The sequence below is a fragment of the Ochotona curzoniae genome, unplaced genomic scaffold (genome assembly GCF_017591425.1).
Source record: "Ochotona curzoniae isolate NIBS_2020 unplaced genomic scaffold, NIBS_Ocur_1.0 patch433, whole genome shotgun sequence".
NCBI lineage: Eukaryota > Metazoa > Chordata > Mammalia > Lagomorpha > Ochotonidae > Ochotona > Ochotona curzoniae.
This window is the reverse complement of record NW_024467010.1, coordinates 895,218-912,707: the sequence shown is the minus strand read 5'-3', so window position 1 is coordinate 912,707 and position 17,490 is coordinate 895,218. Positions and strand designations below refer to the sequence as shown.

General features: G+C 56.1%; 1 protein-coding gene across 1 annotated transcript; it reads right to left on the bottom strand.

Moving 5' to 3' along the window:
• Positions 1-6,464: 6,464 nt before the first annotated feature.
• Positions 6,465-11,784, bottom strand: LOC121167915 (zinc finger protein 205-like). The gene is made up of 7 exons (XM_040997627.1): positions 11,750-11,784; positions 11,241-11,355; positions 9,814-10,000; positions 9,461-9,552; positions 8,814-8,934; positions 7,772-7,861; positions 6,465-7,581 (listed from the first exon to the last, which is right to left on the bottom strand). Exons 2-7 carry the CDS (start codon positions 11,295-11,297, stop codon positions 6,551-6,553), a joined length of 1,578 nt encoding a protein of 525 aa, XP_040853561.1. The 5' UTR covers positions 11,298-11,355; positions 11,750-11,784; the 3' UTR covers positions 6,465-6,550.
• Positions 11,785-17,490: the final 5,706 nt, after the last annotated feature.

Here is a 17,490-nt window from a genome sequence, read left to right as displayed (position 1 = left end):
TGTGCTGGATGTGGGCTTGGACGCCAGCGAGAGTTCCCTGCACGTGCAGCTTCGCTCTCTGCACCAAGCCTCGTCGGGCTTGCGTCCACTTTACTTCACACCAAGGACTTAGTTTCCTGCTCCTCACAAAACCCCGGGAGGGTGCCGCGCGCCATTCTCTCCTCTGAAGAGTCCCTTCAGAGAGGGCCAGGGACTCACCAGGGTCGCTCGGCGGGAGGCGACCGGGGCTGAGAGGGCAGGTGGCGGGTCTGCCCTGGAGCGGGGAGCGCGCTGAGGGTGCGGGGCCGGCCCGGGCGGACGCGGAGCACGCCCCCTCAGGTCTCCGGTCTCCGCCCGGACCTAGAAACCAAGCTGCCTCAGCCCGCCAGGCCCAGCCCCCGGACACACACCTCCCACAGGAGCCGGAAGTCCGCGCGAGGCTAATCGGGAGACCAGGCGGGACGTCAAGGCTTTAAAACTACAGCTCCCAGAAGGCCGTTCACTCGCGACTTGTCGTTCCCCCAGCCCGTAGCCAATGAACAGCGAGAATTCTCAGAGCCAACAAATCAGCAGAAAGCGATGCTGTGAGCGTCTATTACCAGGCGCCTATGATGAAAGGCCAGGATTTGTGGCTGGACGTGCTCCGTCGTCTGTGCTCTTCCACGTTTCACTGAGTGGTAAAGAGGGATCCAGGGCCGGGATTCTCATGTTACATCAAAGTTTATTGAGGAGGGAGGTAAACCAGCTGGTTGGGGTCAGCTCTCCTTTCCTTCAGAGAGTGACCCCAAGGTAAGAGTTAGATGGGTTTTTATACAAAAATGAGTTATACACCCATAGGAACTAGGTGAGTTGGACAGCCACGAGAGGCCGCCATGGGGTAATGGGTGAGCTCAGGCAACCACAGGAGACAGTTATAGGAACAGTGAGTGAATAAACCATGCAGTATTGTTTCCTGGAACTAAGGGTTGCTAGCAGGGCATGCTGGCCTAAGTGATCTGGCCCCAAAAGCAGGAAACAGACAAAACATATTTTCAGAAGCACAAAGAACAGGTTAGGTGAAGGCAGTGCGTGAAGCTTCGCCGCTGCCCACAGTCCGTTGGCTGCAGCTTGGGCACGTGTACACCGCCTAGGTTTCTCCAGCTGCAGTACCACGCGCCCAACCCTGCCACACTCAGCAGCCGCCACTTGAACAAATTTCCCTTTTCCAGAAGCCAATTTGTTCTTTAAGCAGATAATCGATATCTTTGTGTGTGTGTGTGTGTGTGTGTGTGTGTGTGTGCGCGCGCGCAAGTGCACTTGCATGCTTGCTTAGGACATCCCACCACTTTCAAAGAGCCCCAATAAAATCCTCTGGAGACCCTACCTGGGAGCTGCCTGTCCTACTCCCCGTAAGAAAAAAGAAAAAAAAAAAAATTAGCAGTCCTCACCTTGAACGTGCAGCTCCCAGCTTGTGGCCTGGGGAAGCAGTTGAGTGCAGCCCAAAGCCTTGGGACCCTGTACCCGTGTGGGAGACCCCAAGGCTTTGGGCCGTCCTTGACTGTCTTCCCAGGCCACAGGCAGGGAGCTGAATGGGAAGCAGGACCGCCAGGATTAGAACCAGTGCCCATATGGGATCTTGGCCCGCCCAAGGCGAGGACTTTAACCGCTATGCTATCACTCTGGGCCCCAGCTACTGCTTTTTTAAAGACTTATTTATTTGAAAGAGTTACAGAGAGGGCAAGACAGAGAGATCTTCCATCTACTGGTTCACTCCCCACGTGGCACAAGGCCTTGTGATAATATCAGAATTCACAAAGACACAATACTTGAAGGGGATAGGAAGTACCAAGCATGTGGCTGCGGCCTGTGGTCAATGCAGCAGTAATTACAGACTCGAGAGCAGGAGACAGTGCTGTGAGGGCACTTGAATGTCTACTGTGAGAGTTTATATCCCTCCACTCAGCTCATGATGCAGGCTGAGTCCCAGAAACCCTCACGGACAGCTGGAAGAAGTGCTTGCCTCTGCCTTCCATACCTGGTTGGCCCTGGCAGCAGGGCCACTGGACAGTAACCCGGGAACTCTGCTATAAGTTGTAATTGTGAGGTCACCGTGTTGCAGTGACCACTTAGTTCAGAGCCTCCACGAAGATGTCACACCAAAATTATGGCACTGTTTAGTTAAGAAGGAGGCCTGAAACATGCCATGGAGACACCTGGCAAGCAGAGGGAGCAGCCCAGCTACCCAGGGTGGTGGCCGCTACCCAAGGCCTGTAGGACATGGGTCTGGTTCCACTCATTCTCGAGGTGCACCTCCTCCCCCTGAGCCAGGTTGATGGAAATTTAGGGGACAAGGCTGACCACAACCAGTGAGACCCATTACTTTCCCCCTCCTGTAGAAGTCCCCCTGCTGCTAACCTGCAAACTAAGAGCAGACACTTAGCTCCAGAGGACACCTGTCTTCCCCGGGAGCCCCTGAATAACCCTGCTCCCTGGAGTCAGCTTTCATCTCTGGTCATCCAGCAGTGGGCAGCCTGGGTTTAATTGTGATGGCCTCAGGAGGACCTTTTGAACCTTTGAAAGGTTTGACAGTTTAGTTTCTGCTCACTTCGTGGCAGGCCTGCTAGTGCAGAAGAGAAACAGTCCTCCCAGAGACCTCGGCCAGGCCCGCCTGACCCCAAGTCCTCGAGACAGAGAGGCCTTCCAGCCCCACCCCATTTCCCATCATCCATAGGCCAAAGCCCCAGATGGGTCCCACTGCTCCAGCAGCCATACCCTGGATGTCATTTCAGCTCCGTGGTCACCCATGTGCTCCTGCAGGTAGGGCTTTAATGTGCCCTAGTCCCTTTACTTGAAGAGTTTTCAAGTAACGAACATGGGTTTCATGGTGACCTGTCACCCTTCAGGTGAACTATCCCTTCCTCACAGGGACCTTGGCCACCAGGGATCCCTATGATCCTCTGCCTCTTCCCCTATTCTTCTATCGGGTGTGTCATTCAGCCCTTGCAACCTGGGAGTCCACAAGAGAGACCACCTTGTCCGGCTTTCTCTCACTTATGCCATCATTTAGCCAAGGACCTGGAATGCAAGTGAAAAAATGGACACAGTAGAGCCCTACATGTGAGGTCCACTGGACCCCTCTCGCTTAGCAACCCCCATAACCTCCTTCACAGCCTGTCTCAGTTTACCCTGCAGACTCCTCCCTGGACGTTTCCCCCACGGCTGTGGCCAAACCCACGCCAGCCTCTCGTCCAACAGTCCCAGCTGCCTGCTGCTAGGAGCCAAGAAGACCCGAGCGGGAATGCCAGGGTCCCCCTGAGCTCCCAGCGGCCTCCAGGGCCTCTAGCAGGGGCTCGGATGTGGTTGTGAAGAACTTAGGTCTTTCCTGCTTTTGTGATTTCTGCCTTACTTGCTTGGCTAGGGGCTGTGTGAACTCCAGGCCTGAAGCCTACTACGTGACACCTGGCAGGACACCTGGCAGGTCACGTAGGCAGAGCACTCCTCAGGAAGGAGGTCCCTGGTGTTAGATAAGACCCACTGCCCTATAGCCCATCAGTTTGTACCTTTTGAAAGTTGCTTGCTTCAAACCCACCAATAGAAGCCTGCCAACTTGCTCTTTTTGAAAGTTAACAGTTAAAACTGACCAATCATGACTGTATAATTATATGGAATTGTCCTGAAATGTATAAGAACCCTGTGCTGTTGAACCTCGGCCCTTCTCTCTTTCTGCCCTGCTGTTCCTGCTGCAGCCTCGGGTGGCTGGGAGAACCAAGTTAACCTGAATAAACCGCCTTTATCCCTTACCACAGACTTCAGACTCGATGATTTTCTGGGGATCTCAGAAATCTGGCACAACATTCGCCTTCTGCCAGAGGGAGGAGGCTCGGCGGTTCAGAGGAAGCCCCACAAAGGCTACCTTGGCGTGGTGGATTCATGCTGTGAGGAGTTTCTAGTGGTAAGCCCAGAGCAGTTACCTGGGCAACCGTAAGGCTTGGAGCGTGGAAGGACCTAGGAGCACAAATGTCAACCATGATTGGCCAGTTCTGCCAGATCCGTCCCCTCACTGCATCACGATGCCTGATTGGCTGGGGATGGCTGGAAGAACAAGGCTTGAGGGATGCAGTCTAGTGCAATGGCTGATCCGGTCCTGCTGGGCAGCTAGGCAAGCTCCAAGCCAGGGCCCTCACAGGCTGCAGGGAAGGGAGTGGGAGCAGGGATGGAGGCACACCGTTCCCTCCTCCTCCCCTCTTGCCGACAGCACAGGTGCACGGTAACTCAGTATGGTCAGGCTCACGCAGAGGCCAAGAAGCAGGGTGTAAAGTGGGAGCAGGACCCCGTGGCAGGCCAAGGCAAACCCCTGAGCCTCGTCCCAGAGGTGCCATGATGGTGTGCTTCTGCTCTCTGAACCCCTCCACCCAGCAGCAGGCAAGCACTGCCCGGTCCGACAGCGAGGCCTTTCCACAACACAACTCCATGAGCTCTTGTCCAGTGTCTGTCAGGTTGCCCGGTTCTGATCTTAACAAATGCTTCCCACCAGATCTGTCCCAGAATAGTAATTTCTGGAAGGGTACCTAAGCACAGGCGGTCGGGGGAGGGTGACCTGTGGGCATAGCTAATGCAGCCAGGCGCCTGTGGACTCTGCTGAGGCAGGACAAACTTTCTGGATAATTTGATCTCTGAGCTCCCTGGAGACAGTGAGGGCGGTCTATAGCTCCCTGGGTCATCTTTCAGACCTCTGAATGCTTCAAGTCCTGCCACTTGACTGGCAACACAGCCAGAAAGCAAAAATATCCCTGGTGCAAGTTTGTACTCTGCGGTGCCTGGTAGCATTTCACAAGTCTCCATTACTCCCAGGTATGTTAGTTACAGTAGGAAAAAAGGCTGAGGGCCCAGCACCATGGCCTAGCAGCTAAAGTCCTCACCCTGAATGCACCAGGATCCCATATGGCTGCCAGTTCTAATCCCAGCAGCCCTGCTTCCCATCCAGCTCCCTGCTTGTGGCTTGGGAAAGCAGGACACCCCTAAGCCTTGGGACCCTACACCCATGCAAGACACCTGGAAGAAGTTCCTGGCTCCTGGCTTCTGATCGGCACAGCACCAGATATTGCAGTCACTTGGGGAGTGAAACATTGGCTGGAAGATCTTCCTCTCCATCTCGCCTCTTCTCTGTATATCTCACTTTACAATAAAAATAAAATAAATCTTAAAAAAAAAAAAAAAAGGCCGAGAGTCCAGTGGGGAAAGTCCAACTATGGCTGAACCACTGGGGCCATGCAAAGGCAGCATCTATTTCCTTTCTGGATTACTCAAAAAATAACTAGCAAAGCAGCCAGCGAGCCCTCTCAGACACCCCACATCCTGCCCTTCCCCCTACAGCCAGCGACCCAACACCTCACATTCTGCCTGTCCCCCTTCAGCAGGTCCTGAGCCCCCTCACACATCCTGTCTGCCCCCACCTGGCAGCAGGTCCCTGGTGCCCAGCTATCTCCATGCCCCTCCCCTCACTAGGTAACAGGCCCAGTGTCCCAGGGACACTGTGCCCGCATGTGGGTCAAAGGTCAAAGGTGTTTCACATTGGGCAGGGTCTTGGGCTCCTCTCTGGGCTTCCCCTTGCTAACCTCTCTACTGGTCAGAGCCAGAGCCGTGCAGAGCAGAGATGCCATCTAGACCAGCTCTGTCCCCCTGCCTAGCAGCTGTAACTGTGGTTCTGTCTGACATCTGCCGACTTCGAGCCATGGCACAGTTGGGAGCAGCTGGGGCTATGGCTGCCCAGGCGCCCTGGGATCCAGGAGCTGGATGGGCTATCCAGCCTCCCTGATGCAGTCCAGCGGTCAGCTGGTGGCAGGCTGAATGTCCTCTTAGAGACTGAGCCCATCCCTTGGGGAGGTGGGGAATGTGAAATAAGATTGGGATATGGGAACCAGAGAAGGTAAAAGCCAGTGGAAGACCAGGAATAAAACAGCCAGGAAGGACAGGCGGGGCAAATTAGGAAGGGCATATGCCAAGGTGCCAAGAAGGTGTCAGGCAGCAGAGAGGAGGCGGTGGCTGCAAAATGGACCAGAACTCTGAGATAGTACCTGAGATGGGGAAATATGGGCCCTTCCCTACTCCTGGTGCCCAGAGAGGGCCGAGTCCAGGTGTGCCCCTTGGAACCAGCATCAACAAGAGCCCAACGGTGGCCCCTGATCTCAAAAGTGGCCAGCAGGATGTGCACTTCTGAACCCGGGTACTTAAGCCTGTTGGTAGACTTGTGGCCCCAGCACTCTGAGACCAGCCTTAGTTAAGTAAAGGCACCCAAACCCTAGAAGATTCAGGGGACAATTCAGGGTCTGTGGAGCTTAGCCCAGAAGCCCCCTGTCCTGCAGGGCTCAACGAGACAGCTGTGGCCATCGCAGGAATTCCAAGGCCTTTAATGTACACCACCAGGGCCTGCTGCACCTCACTCCACTTTCGTCTCCATGCCCCACCCCATGGCCCGTTCCTCCCCAGCTCCCAGCCCATGCCCCTGTCCACCAGGTGTCAAGGCCCTCACTCCTCTCTGGACCTTAACTCCAATTGGGCAGTCCCAGGTCCCCCCAGTCCCTGTCTTGGCCTCTTAGGTGGGGGCAGGCAGAGGTGCAGCCAGTGCCCCTGCCGCTGCAGCACCCAGCATCAGCATGGCCAGGGCCTTGGGCCCCGTGGTGTGGATCTTCTCGTGCCGGTGCAGGTTGGAGCGCCGGCTGAAGCTCTTGCCACACAATGGGCAGGAGTAAGGCCGCACACCACGGTGCGTGCGCTGATGGGCGGTGAGGTGCGAGCTGTGGCTGAAGCTCTTGCCACAATCAAGGCAGTGGTAGGGCTTCTCACCCGTGTGTGTGCGGTTGTGGGCAATGAGATTGGAGCGCTGGCTGAAGCACTTGCCACACTCGGGGCACGGGTAGGGCTTGACCCCTGTGTGGGTGCGCTGGTGGGTGACCAGCGCCGAGCTCTGTGTAAAGCACTTGCCACAGATGGGGCACTTGTGCGGCTTGGCACCCGTGTGAGTGCCTTGGTGGGTGACCAGGTCTGAACGGCGCGTGAAGCGCTTGGCGCAGCAGTCGCACACATAGGGCTTCTCGCCGGTGTGGATGCGCTGGTGCTGGATGAGGGTTGAGTGGTGGCTGAAGCTCTTCCAGCAGGCTGGGCAGGTGTAGGGCTTCTCGCCGGTGTGGATGATCTGGTGCTGGATGAGGTGTGAGCTGCGGCCGAAGCGCTTGCCGCAGTCTGTGCAGGCGTAGGGCTTCTCGCCAGTGTGCGTGCGCCGGTGGGTCACCAGGTGTGAGTGCCAGCTGAAGCCCTTGCCGCACTGCTCACACCTGTAGGTTTTTTTGCCCAGCTCACTGTCAGGACCCAGCTCATCCTCGCCACTCTCTGAGATGCCTTTCTCCTCGCTGGGTTTCTCGTGGATATGGCCTTCCTGGGGCTTCTGGCCTGGCTTTGGCTGTGTCTCTTCAAGGGGACCAGGCTCCGCGGCACCTGGACCACCAGTTGCTTTGTGCCCGCCCTGCAGGATGCCCCCTGGGGCTGCCACTCTGCTCCGGAAGGGCTTCACGTCGCCAGGGGCTGCCGCAAAGGGGGCAAAAGCCTCCTGCCCTGCCTCCAGGGGTTCTGGAGAAACAGAGGGTGTCGCAGAAGGACTGGCAGGGATATGAGGTGCAGGGCTAAAGGTGAGAACAGGATGCTGGGAGAGGAGGGGCAGGACCCTGAGGGAGACCCTGGAAGCAAGACTTGTCTACAGAAGAGGGGTCTGGAGTGGGTTTGCACCCTCAGAACAAGCCAAGGATTCAGGAGCTCTCACCTGCACATGTGTCTCTCTCCTCTCCAGAGCTGGAGGCCTCGCCTTTCCTCTGCACGTGGGCAGCGCAGAAAGGCCTGCAGAAGGAAAAGCCTGCGAAACACAGGCTGCACTCAGGCTGAACCATCCCAGATGAAAGAGGGGGGCAGCTCCCGGAGCCAGTGGGCAAAGTGGGCTCCAAACTCCCCCTGGACCCAGGGTCTCAGCCAGAGGATGGGCTCATGCTTCTGTCTGTCTCAACACAGGGGAGCTGGGCCAGGTCAGGGGAAGACAGCTCCCTCTGGCAACAGCACCAGGTGGTGGGCCCAGCAAGGGCAGGGACAGGACGGGACAGGGCAGGCAGGCAAACAGGCCAAAAACCTGACAACCAGGAAGTCAGGGACCAAGGCCCCATGTGAGCACTGCGGGGAGCTGTGGCCAGGTCAGGAAGACAGCAGCAGACCTCCAAGACCCATGGGGAGGAAAGGAAGGCTTTGGGCCCAGAGTGGTTCCTGCACCTGGACACATGTACCAAGTCCCCCAGCTGATCTCCTGGGACATGCCTGGACATGCCCCTCAGTCCTGGGGAGCATTAGCAAATTGGTGAAAAAACCAGGGAAAATTAAAGGGCTGGGTGGGGCAGATGGTATGATCCAGCAGGGGACTGGAGGTTGCCAGGGTGGCTACAGGCAGAACTGCCAGGCCCTTGGCGGTTCTGTGTGGACGCACAGATGTGCCTGGCTGAATACTGAATCAAGGCCTGGATGCCAACACTGGTTTCTGTTTTGTTTCAACATAAGTCTTCACAACAAGCTGCCCAGAAAATGAATCTAAAAGGGAATCAAAAGGCCTAGGACTTCAACGCTTACCCTCAGAGGAACCTACCGTGGCAGCCACACGTGGCAGCTAGACTGGAGTCTGAGCTGCTCTGGCCACACCTTAGGAGCTCCACAGGCACACTGGGCTAGCAGCTCCCATGCCCACACAGACACTGTAGAAAGTTCTGGAGAGTAATGCAGGAGATGGGGAAGGGGCAGGAGGGAGCAACCCCAGGACAAGCCCTTACCCAAGGCCATCCCATTCCTCTTCTGTCGCACATCCCTGTAGAAGTCCTGCTGTGTGTTGTCCAGTTGACCCCACTCCTCCCGGGACAGGTACAGGGCCACGTCCTCAAAAGTCACTGGCATCTGAACACAAAATGGCCACCCTACAGGACACGCTGTGGAGGGGCACAGCGGGGCCCAGACACGGCAAGACCCACCACCCAACCCTGCTGTCCCCAGTAAGGCCTGCCCCTTGGTTTGCCTGCTGAGGTGGGGAGCCATCCACTCAATCTGGCTTTTTAGGGGTCAAGTGGGGAGGGGGACAAAGCGGAATTTCAGGGACCACAGCCAAAGCACAGGAGCTCCACATTCAGCTCAGACCCCAGAGTCACAGTGGGAGACCCTCAAAAAATCTGCATTTACGCATTTCCTACAGCCTGCCCTGGTCTGACTGGGCCTTGAGCCAGGACAGGGGAGTTCCAGCATGGCCACCAGAGCACGGGCTGCGCCTCCAAGCCATGGGTGGGGCCGAGGGGAACCGGGAAATTTGATAGGGACCCGCTTTACAAATAGGGCCAGTGCTGCAGGAGGCGCTGGGCACCACTTAGGGGCCAAGATCAGTGCCCTGCCTGGTCCCTGGAGTAAATGGGAGACAGTGGTGGTTGCTCACCTGGGACCAGGCGGTGAGGAGTGCGGCGGCCATTTGCCGGTCTCTGGTCCTCCCCTCACGGGAGAGCACGGGGAGCAGGGGGGAGGGCAGGGCTGCAGGAGGAAGGCGTCCACAGAGAGCATCACTGCTGCCTTTAATCCCACCCCGGCCCCACCCAGGAAGAGGCCAAGCGCTCTAGGCTGTGGAGGACATGGTGGACAGTCAGGTGGGCAGACCTGGGCTTGTCTCAGTCTGCCCGGCTCCCCTGACTACAGCGAGAGGCCCCCTTCCCTCCAAGGTAAGGACCTTTAGCCTCCCCTGGGCTCAGCCACAGTTGCCTTCCCGGGGAACGCCTTCTCTGGGCCCTCGCCTACCTGCACCAGGCAGAAACAGGGCTTTCTCCTGAGAGCCACGGCTCAGAGGCACCCAGCCCTGCATGCCCTCCTTGGAGGCCTCCTCAGGACACAACTCTTCAGGCTCCACCTTGATGTGTGGCGACTCCCCAGTGGCTCCCAAAGGTACTGTTTCCTCTGGCCCAGACTGCATTTGTTGATTGAGCTCCTAGCAATGATAGTCCCCGTAAGTACTGGAGCGAGAGTGGGTGAAACCCCTGGAGCTGCAAAGCCCAGAGGCTGCAGGGGTAGATCCCCTGCCTGGTGGACATACCTCAAAACACAAGGCTCATGCCAGGCCACCATAAGGCAAGGCCAAGGCATCCCCAGGCAGTGGAGGTTGGCCCCAGCACCTGGGTCCCCATCATCCACAAGAGAGACTGGGACGAAGTTCCTGCATCTTGATCTGGACCTGGCCTGGGCCCCATCCTGGCTGTTATAGGCACTTGGGGAAGTGAACCAGCAATCAATTCTCTCTCATTGCTTTTCTTTCTTTCCTTTTTTTTTTTTTTAAGATTTATTTTTATTGGAAAGGCAGATATACAGAGAGGAGGAGAGACAGGAAGATCTCCCTTCCGATGATTCACTCCCCAAGTGACCACAACAGCCAGTGCTGCGCCGATCCAAAGCCAGGAGCCAGGAACTTCTTCCTGGTCTCCCACATGGGTGCAGGGTCCCAAGGCTTTGGGCTGTCCTCAATTGCTTTCCTATTGTTGTGGGTGTTCTCATTCCTTGTATCAGTCACAGCCCATCACGGGCTGTTGCTCACAGCCTCTTGGACCCAGTCCTTTCCTTCAGGCTCCTTAAGGACCTGGCCAGGCAGGTGGGCAGCAGGTGCATGGCCCACATCTCACAGATGACATACCTGGCCCGCAGCTGACTCAGATTCCTGGCTCTAAGATTGCAGACCTGGGTTCCCTCTGCAGGCGGTAATTACACACACACACACACACACACACTCCCTGAAGGTGGTACACACACACACACACACACACACACACACACTCCCTGAAGGTGGTAATTACACACACACACACACAGCCATGGTGCAGGAAGGACTGAGAGCTCACACTGCAAGACATGAGGCGATAGATACAGTCCCAGGTAACAGGGACTAGGGAGGTGGCATGAGGCCTCTCTGTGTGCCCTGGGCACTATTCAGACAGACATGCCTACCCATCAGATCGCCAGGGAGCCCCCGTGCTGTCCTCCAGGCCACTGAAGACAGAATTCAACAAGTCAAGCTAAACAGCTGTATGGCAAATTCCAGCCCATCAAGTAGTTCCCATCATGCCACCTCCTGGTCAGTGCCAACCACAGCAAGTCTTCCTCTCCCAGGGTGCACACAGCCTGCCCTGACCGCCCCCCTTCCGCGGCATGTGCCCCCCTCACCAGAGCCCCCGTCATACCTGCTGGGACCCCTCCAGGTCCCAGGCAGCCTGGCTGCCGCCACCATCTGCAGACATCTTTGCTGTCAGATCAGGAAAATCAAATGAGGTGTTTCTTCCACAGTTTCACTACCTCCTGTGGGAAGATCCCTGTTTTGTATGACCGCCCCCCCCCCCACTGAAGCAAGAGCCCCACATCTCAGCATAGCCCGTAGGGAAAGCTGGGATTACACAGCAAACAGCAATTCTTGCAGGCAATGCTTTCGAAGGGTGCTGGGAGGGAGGGCCACCTGTCCCAGGTCCACTCACATGACTCTGCGCCCCATGTGGGATCCACTCCCAGCAACTGCCTCCCTGGCACTGCACCCCCACCTCCCTCACTCAGGCGGGAGTGTCCTTCCCAAACCCAGCTTCAGGCTCCCTTCTCTCCCGCCAGCCTGAAGCTTCCACCTTAGACCCCGTTCCCCTTGCACGCAGGTTGCTGTGGCAGTCTCAACATCCAGGGTCCCTCCCCAGCATCCTCTGCTCACCAGAGTGGAGGCAGAGCCGGAACCTGGGGCAGCAGGGAGCCCCTCCCCTGGGAAGGCAGTCTCCGCAGCCTGCAGGGGTGGGTGGGGGAGCCGGGTGGAAACTGGGATTAGGGACAACAGGAAGTCCCTCCCTGATCCCATTCCCCCGTGCAGCTGCAGCCCAATAGGGTTCCTGGCTTTGAGGGTTCCGGGCCTGGGGTCCTCAGTAGAGGTTGCACCGGCTCTGGATGACAAACTGACCCTCAGGTCTGCGAAACAGGCTCATGCCCGTGGCTATACTTAGCACACACTCAATGATCCCAGTAAAACAGGAAAAGGAAGAGATGCATGCTGTGGAAAGATACTGTAACTTTATGGCATGGCTTTCACCCCACAGGAGAATGGGCATTTTAGCTGGGGGCAATGGACAGGACCAGTGTCTATGGGATGTAAGGCCTCCCTGCAGGGACCTGGCATTCATTTACCAGCCAAGACCTGGATCCCCTTAAAGCCGGAGAATGCTCTCTCAAGAAGGAACAGGGGAAACGGGCTAGGGGATCCTGGAGCCCAATCCTCAGAGATGGGTACATCGGCCGGCCGGACCCTCTCAGCTCAGGGGCAGAGGGGCGGAGAGGCAGGCAGCCCTCCACAGGCTCTCAGATCCTCAGCAGCTCCATCCGCTCAGGCCCAAGGTGGGCAGGTGGGAGACTGCACCTCACTTACCAGTGTGCCATGGGGTTGAGTGTAAGGGAGTGAACTCAGCAGAGTCAGGTCCTGGAAGGTGTGTTCAGGAAACACTGCCAGCTACTGCCTGTGGAAGTCACTGCCCTGTGGGCACCTCTCCATCTGGCAAGCCAGGCACACTGTGCACCAGGGTCCTTGCATGGGCTTATTATTATTATTTTTTTTTAACAAAAGCTTAGTTGCTTTTCCTCTCTGGAAATCTGACTTTCCAATAAAAATAAATCTTTAAAAAAATTATTATTTTCCTTTTAGTTGTAAGACGGAAACAAACACAAAGATCTTCCATCCACTGGGTAACACCAGAACTCAGGAGCCAGTTCAATCCCTGGTCCCTCATGCGAGTGGCAGGGGCAAAGGACTTGACCCAACTGCTGCTTTCTCAGGGCATCAGCAGGCGGCTGCACTGGGAGGCGGGGCCTGGGGAGGCAGCACTGCAGGCTGAGGACTAGCTGATGCGCCTCCGCAACAGCCCCCGCCCCCACAAAATAAATCCTTATTAGAATAATTTTTTTAAAAGATTTATTTACTTTTTTTTTCCAGAGGAAGGAGGAAGCTTTATTTTATTTTATTGTTCTTTGATGCGGTCATGTTTGTTTCATGCTTTTCACTATTTTTTTAAAAGGATCAACATTAACATCCATCATATATAACAGCTGAATACAAACTTAACATCAAAGTTTCTATGCAGTTACATCTTAATTTATTTAAAGATTTATTTATTTTTATTACAAAGTCAGATATACAGAGAGGAGGAGAGACAGAGAGGAAGATCTTTCATCCAATGATTCACTCCCCAAGTGACCACAACGGCTGGTGCTGCACAGATCCAAAGCCAGGAGCCAGGAGCCAGGAACATCCTCCAGGTCTCCCATACGGGTGCAGGGTCCCAAGGCTTTGGGCCGTCCTCAACTGCTTTCCCAGGCCACCAGCAGGGAGCTGGATGGGAAGTGGAGCTGCTGGGATTAGAACTAGCGCCCATATGGGATCCCAGCATGTTCAAGGTGAGGACTTTAACCGCTAGGTCACGGCGCCAGGCCCAAAAATAAAATAATTTTTTTTTAATTAACAGCTAAACTGACCAACCATGACTGTGTAATAGTGTGGAATTAGCCAGAAATGTGTAAAAAAATCCTGTGCTGTCCAACCTTGGTCCTTCTTCTGCCCCTTCTGCTTCTGCAGCAGCCCCCCAGTCCTCCTGCGCTGGGGTGATGGCTGGGAGCCTAGTCTGGCCTAAATAAACTACCCTTACGCATTTGCATCGACTTCAGACTCCTGACGTGACATGCACATACTGGTAACATGCATGAAGTAACATTAATGGGCAAAAATTAAACTTCACCATTAAAATCAATTTCCCCTGTTTCCTGTGTCCTTCTGAACAAAGGTTATCAGAACATTTTAGATTATAGCAGTGGGCAACAAGATATTTCCAAAGGAAATTCTCAAGACGCTGGTGCCTCATCCCCACTCAGTAACAAGGAGGCAATGGTGATTTTCTGAGGAGAAATGATGCAGGTCACCTGCAGCTGGACCCTGGAGGGCTGCGCCCACCGGGTCCTAGGTCAAACCCAGCCTGCCCCGGCCAGGCCAGATGCTGCCAATACCCCAACCTCAGCAAACATCAGTGCCCCTATTGTCCCACAGGTTCCACCAAGCACCTAGAAGCCGCTGGAGTTGCTGCCCAGTCCTCCAGCGTGTGGAGAGCTGTTTCTTTGGTTTCTGAACTGGACCCCAGGGATGCTCTGCCATCTCCTCCCTTCCTCCTCTCAGGTCGTTAGACACAGGGCCTGCAGCTCGCAGCCCAGCTGCCCCAGCTTCCAAGGAATCAGATATCTGGCCATGTTTTCTGCCTGGGGGACTGGCAGGGGTCCGAGCCAGGCATGGATGCGTAGCAACGCACAGGTGCGAGTCTAGCCTGGACGAGGGGCCGGAGGGCCAGGGGACCACCCGCTCCACCCATTTCCCATCCCTCCACAAGCATGCTGAGGAGCAGCCGGGCCCCCTCCCTACGACGGAGCTTGGGAGAGGATGGGCTGGCGGTCCTCAGACCCACAGATGCTCTCCCAGAGCCGTCCACCCACGTCCCTGGCGGTGGAAGCCACGCCCCCGCACATTGGACCCGCCTCCCTCGGGGCGGGGAGGAATCTCGTGGTGGAAGTAGCATATTGGTGGGCGGAGTTTCGTGATGCGGGAGGCTCATGGCCCAAAGTGCCTCGCTTCCCCCACCGCAAAAAGTAGGCATGCCTGAGCCGCTCCCCTTCATCCTGGTTGTCCGTCCGGGCGCGGAGGACACAGAAGGAACGGGAACAGCCTTCCCTGCAGATAACGTTAAAATCAAGGAACAAGATAGATGCGGCTACCTGCACTAGGACCCTGGCCCTGACACAGAGGCCGGACAGACTCGGAGGTCTCGGTGCTTCAGAAGTGGGGCGAGGCGGGGTGCGCGCCCGGGATCCCCAAGGAGAGCAGCCTCCAGGCTACCGCCGTAGACACAAAGGAAAGGACTTGATTTTACGTTTTACCTATTAGGAAGGCAGTTACAGAGAGGGAGAAGGCGATCTTCATGTGCTGGTCCACTCCCCAAATGCCTGCAACAGCCAGGGCTGGATCTCCCGTGTGGGTGGCAAGCACCCAAGCACTTACTTGGGCCATCACCTGCTGTCTCTCAAACATACTAATGAGCAGGCGGTGGGACTCCATCTCAGGCGCCTGAAAGTGGGGTGAGGGTGCTCCAAGGCCGAGGGTCTGACCTCTGAGTTGGTATGTCAAGTCCCCTCCTTTCTTTGATTAAGCTGGGACCTGTTTAAAGCCACTCCCAGGACTTGGGAGGGTGCCTGTTGGACCAACACCTCACTTCTCCATCAGGCCTTCCAGTTCTTTGCACCAGTACCCAGGCCTTCCTTCCCCTCCTGTAGCACCTGTAAGGGAACCCGGCACGTGGAACAAACAGGTGAGCAAGGATTCGGGCTTTGAACAGGCATTCTCTAAGTGGCAACTCTCCTGGGGGTACAAACCCCTGAGGGCACGGGGGTTGTGGATGTGTGTATGGGGAGGGAGGACAGGCCCTGGCAACTACTAGGATTGGAATCCAGATTCATCCCTTTGTCTTCCTCTGGCCCCACCCTCTACAAAGCAGGGCAGTTAAGGGTTAACTCTAGGGAGCCCCGCACACCTGGAGTCTGGGGTTGGGAACTTCCTGTCCCATTTCCCAGGAGTCTTTCCCAAGGCTGCAGAGTCCAGCTCTGGCCCTGGAATCCCCTGAGTTCCCCGCAACACCTCTGCCTCTGCCTTGGGAATCCTGAGTGGTGAGTTGGAGGTGAGCCTGGCTTGCAGTAGCTGGGAGAGCCTACGGAGAGGGGACGCAAGGTCTTGGTGGGGTAGGGACTGCAGCAACCGTGGAAGGGTTGCGGGTCTGTGCTGAGAATCCTGGTGCCAGCCGACTCACTAGACGGCGACGTGGCTGGCATCAAGAGGGCCCAGGACTTTGCCTTGGCTTGGGAGAAGGATGCAGGCTCCATGTGCCTCTGGGTGGAGTGGCCAGCCTCTTGCGCTGAGCCCTGCCCTAGGAGGGCAGCAAAAGCTACCAAGATGGGGTAAATCTGCCATCTGCCTCTGGGGGCAAGGAGAAAGAGGCGTCTGCATTTTGCCCCTTCCCCGGGTATGGGCTCTCATGTGGGTGAAGTGGACCTCAGGGCTGAGCCTCCCCCTCAAAACTGGACCCTCTGTTGACCACATTTCTCTCGGCTCCAAACACGACTGGTTTAGTGTGGGGTGGGGGCTGTGGAATCCTCCCTGCCCCCAGGCCGCCCCCTGCAGAGGTGTATGTTAATGGAGCTTTTGTCCTGGAAACCTGGAGTGGGGGAGGGACTGGCTGTAGGTGGCCGAGCCACCCCAGTTCCACCTGTTTAAAACCTTGTTCCAGCCTCTGTGTGTGGCTAGGCCTGAGGGTTGGAATTTGCAATCTTCCTTCTTTTTTCCGGACTCACCCTGTGTTCTAAGGACTGCCAGCAGCAATTTGCATAGTGGTCCAGAACTACTTTCTTATTCATCAAATCTTGGCTCCACTTAGTGTGACCTTGCTTAAGTCATCCATCATCTCAGCTTGATCTTTGTACTTATCAAATAAAGAAATTACACTTGGGCACCTAGGCTGCGCCAGCCTCACCTCTAGCATGGGTGGGTGAGGCTGGCAGGTGATTGAGGGTTAGTACAAGAATGCTTTGCAATCGCTACTTAAAAAAACAAACAATGAAACAGAACTCCAACAACCTTGAGAAGGCCGTTATGGCCGTGTTGTAGCTCTGCTCACAAGCACTGAATTCATTTCAGGTGCTGTGGCGAGCTGCCCTGCTCTTCTCCTAATGCCCACTAGCAGGCCGGGTGGGGGTGTGGTGAGCCACCACTGCCAGTGCTCCCTGCTGGGGGAAAGACTGGATCCTGGGGAGGCACCTGTTGCTGGTAGCAACAGGAAAGCCTGGGAAGGGAGGGAAACAAGCAGCTGGACTTGCTGTGGAGGGGGGAAGGGAGACAGCACCAGAGGGGTTAGGAGAGGGTTCCACTTACGGTTGGGAGACCAGGTCACCTCCTGGGGCCAGCACATGTATCCTTGAGCCTTAGCACAGTCAGCTGAGGAATGGATCAGTGATGCAGACACTACTGTGGCCCCTGGCTGTATGGGAACGGGAGCATGGGTCCAGGGCACCTGCATACCGGAAGGGTTATATCAGGCCTTCAACCCCTGCCTGCGCTGGAGTACAGAACAGGTATGAGCCTGTTTGGAAAAAGCCACGGTGATGATGGAGCAATTGGTGAACAGGATGTTGTTCTTGTCCCTGGATGCTCCCTGGCTGCCCAAAGCAGGAGTTAGGGTTGCCAGCATGGGCTGGGCAGTGTCACCAGTAAGGACGAGGGGAGAATCTGGTAGTCCTGATCGCTTCGTTGCTGGTCGGTTTCTTAGTTTGGGGCACCCCAAAAGGGGTGATGGTGGACATTGGGGGAAATCTGAAAATAATTTTAAA

Bases quoted from the DNA above. Each gene is read 5' to 3' on its own strand.
- LOC121167915 (XM_040997627.1), bottom strand. From the start codon at position 11,297: ATGTCTGCAGATGGTGGCGGCAGCCAGGCTGCCTGGGACCTGGAGGGG. The intron at 9,553-9,813 runs GTAGGCGAGGGC...TTCCTCCTGCAG, and splicing joins CCTGTTTCTGCCTGGTGCAG to CCCTGCCCTCCCCCCTGCTC. The intron at 8,935-9,460 runs GTGAGCAACCAC...TTTTGTGTTCAG, and splicing joins TCCTCACCGCCTGGTCCCAG to ATGCCAGTGACTTTTGAGGA.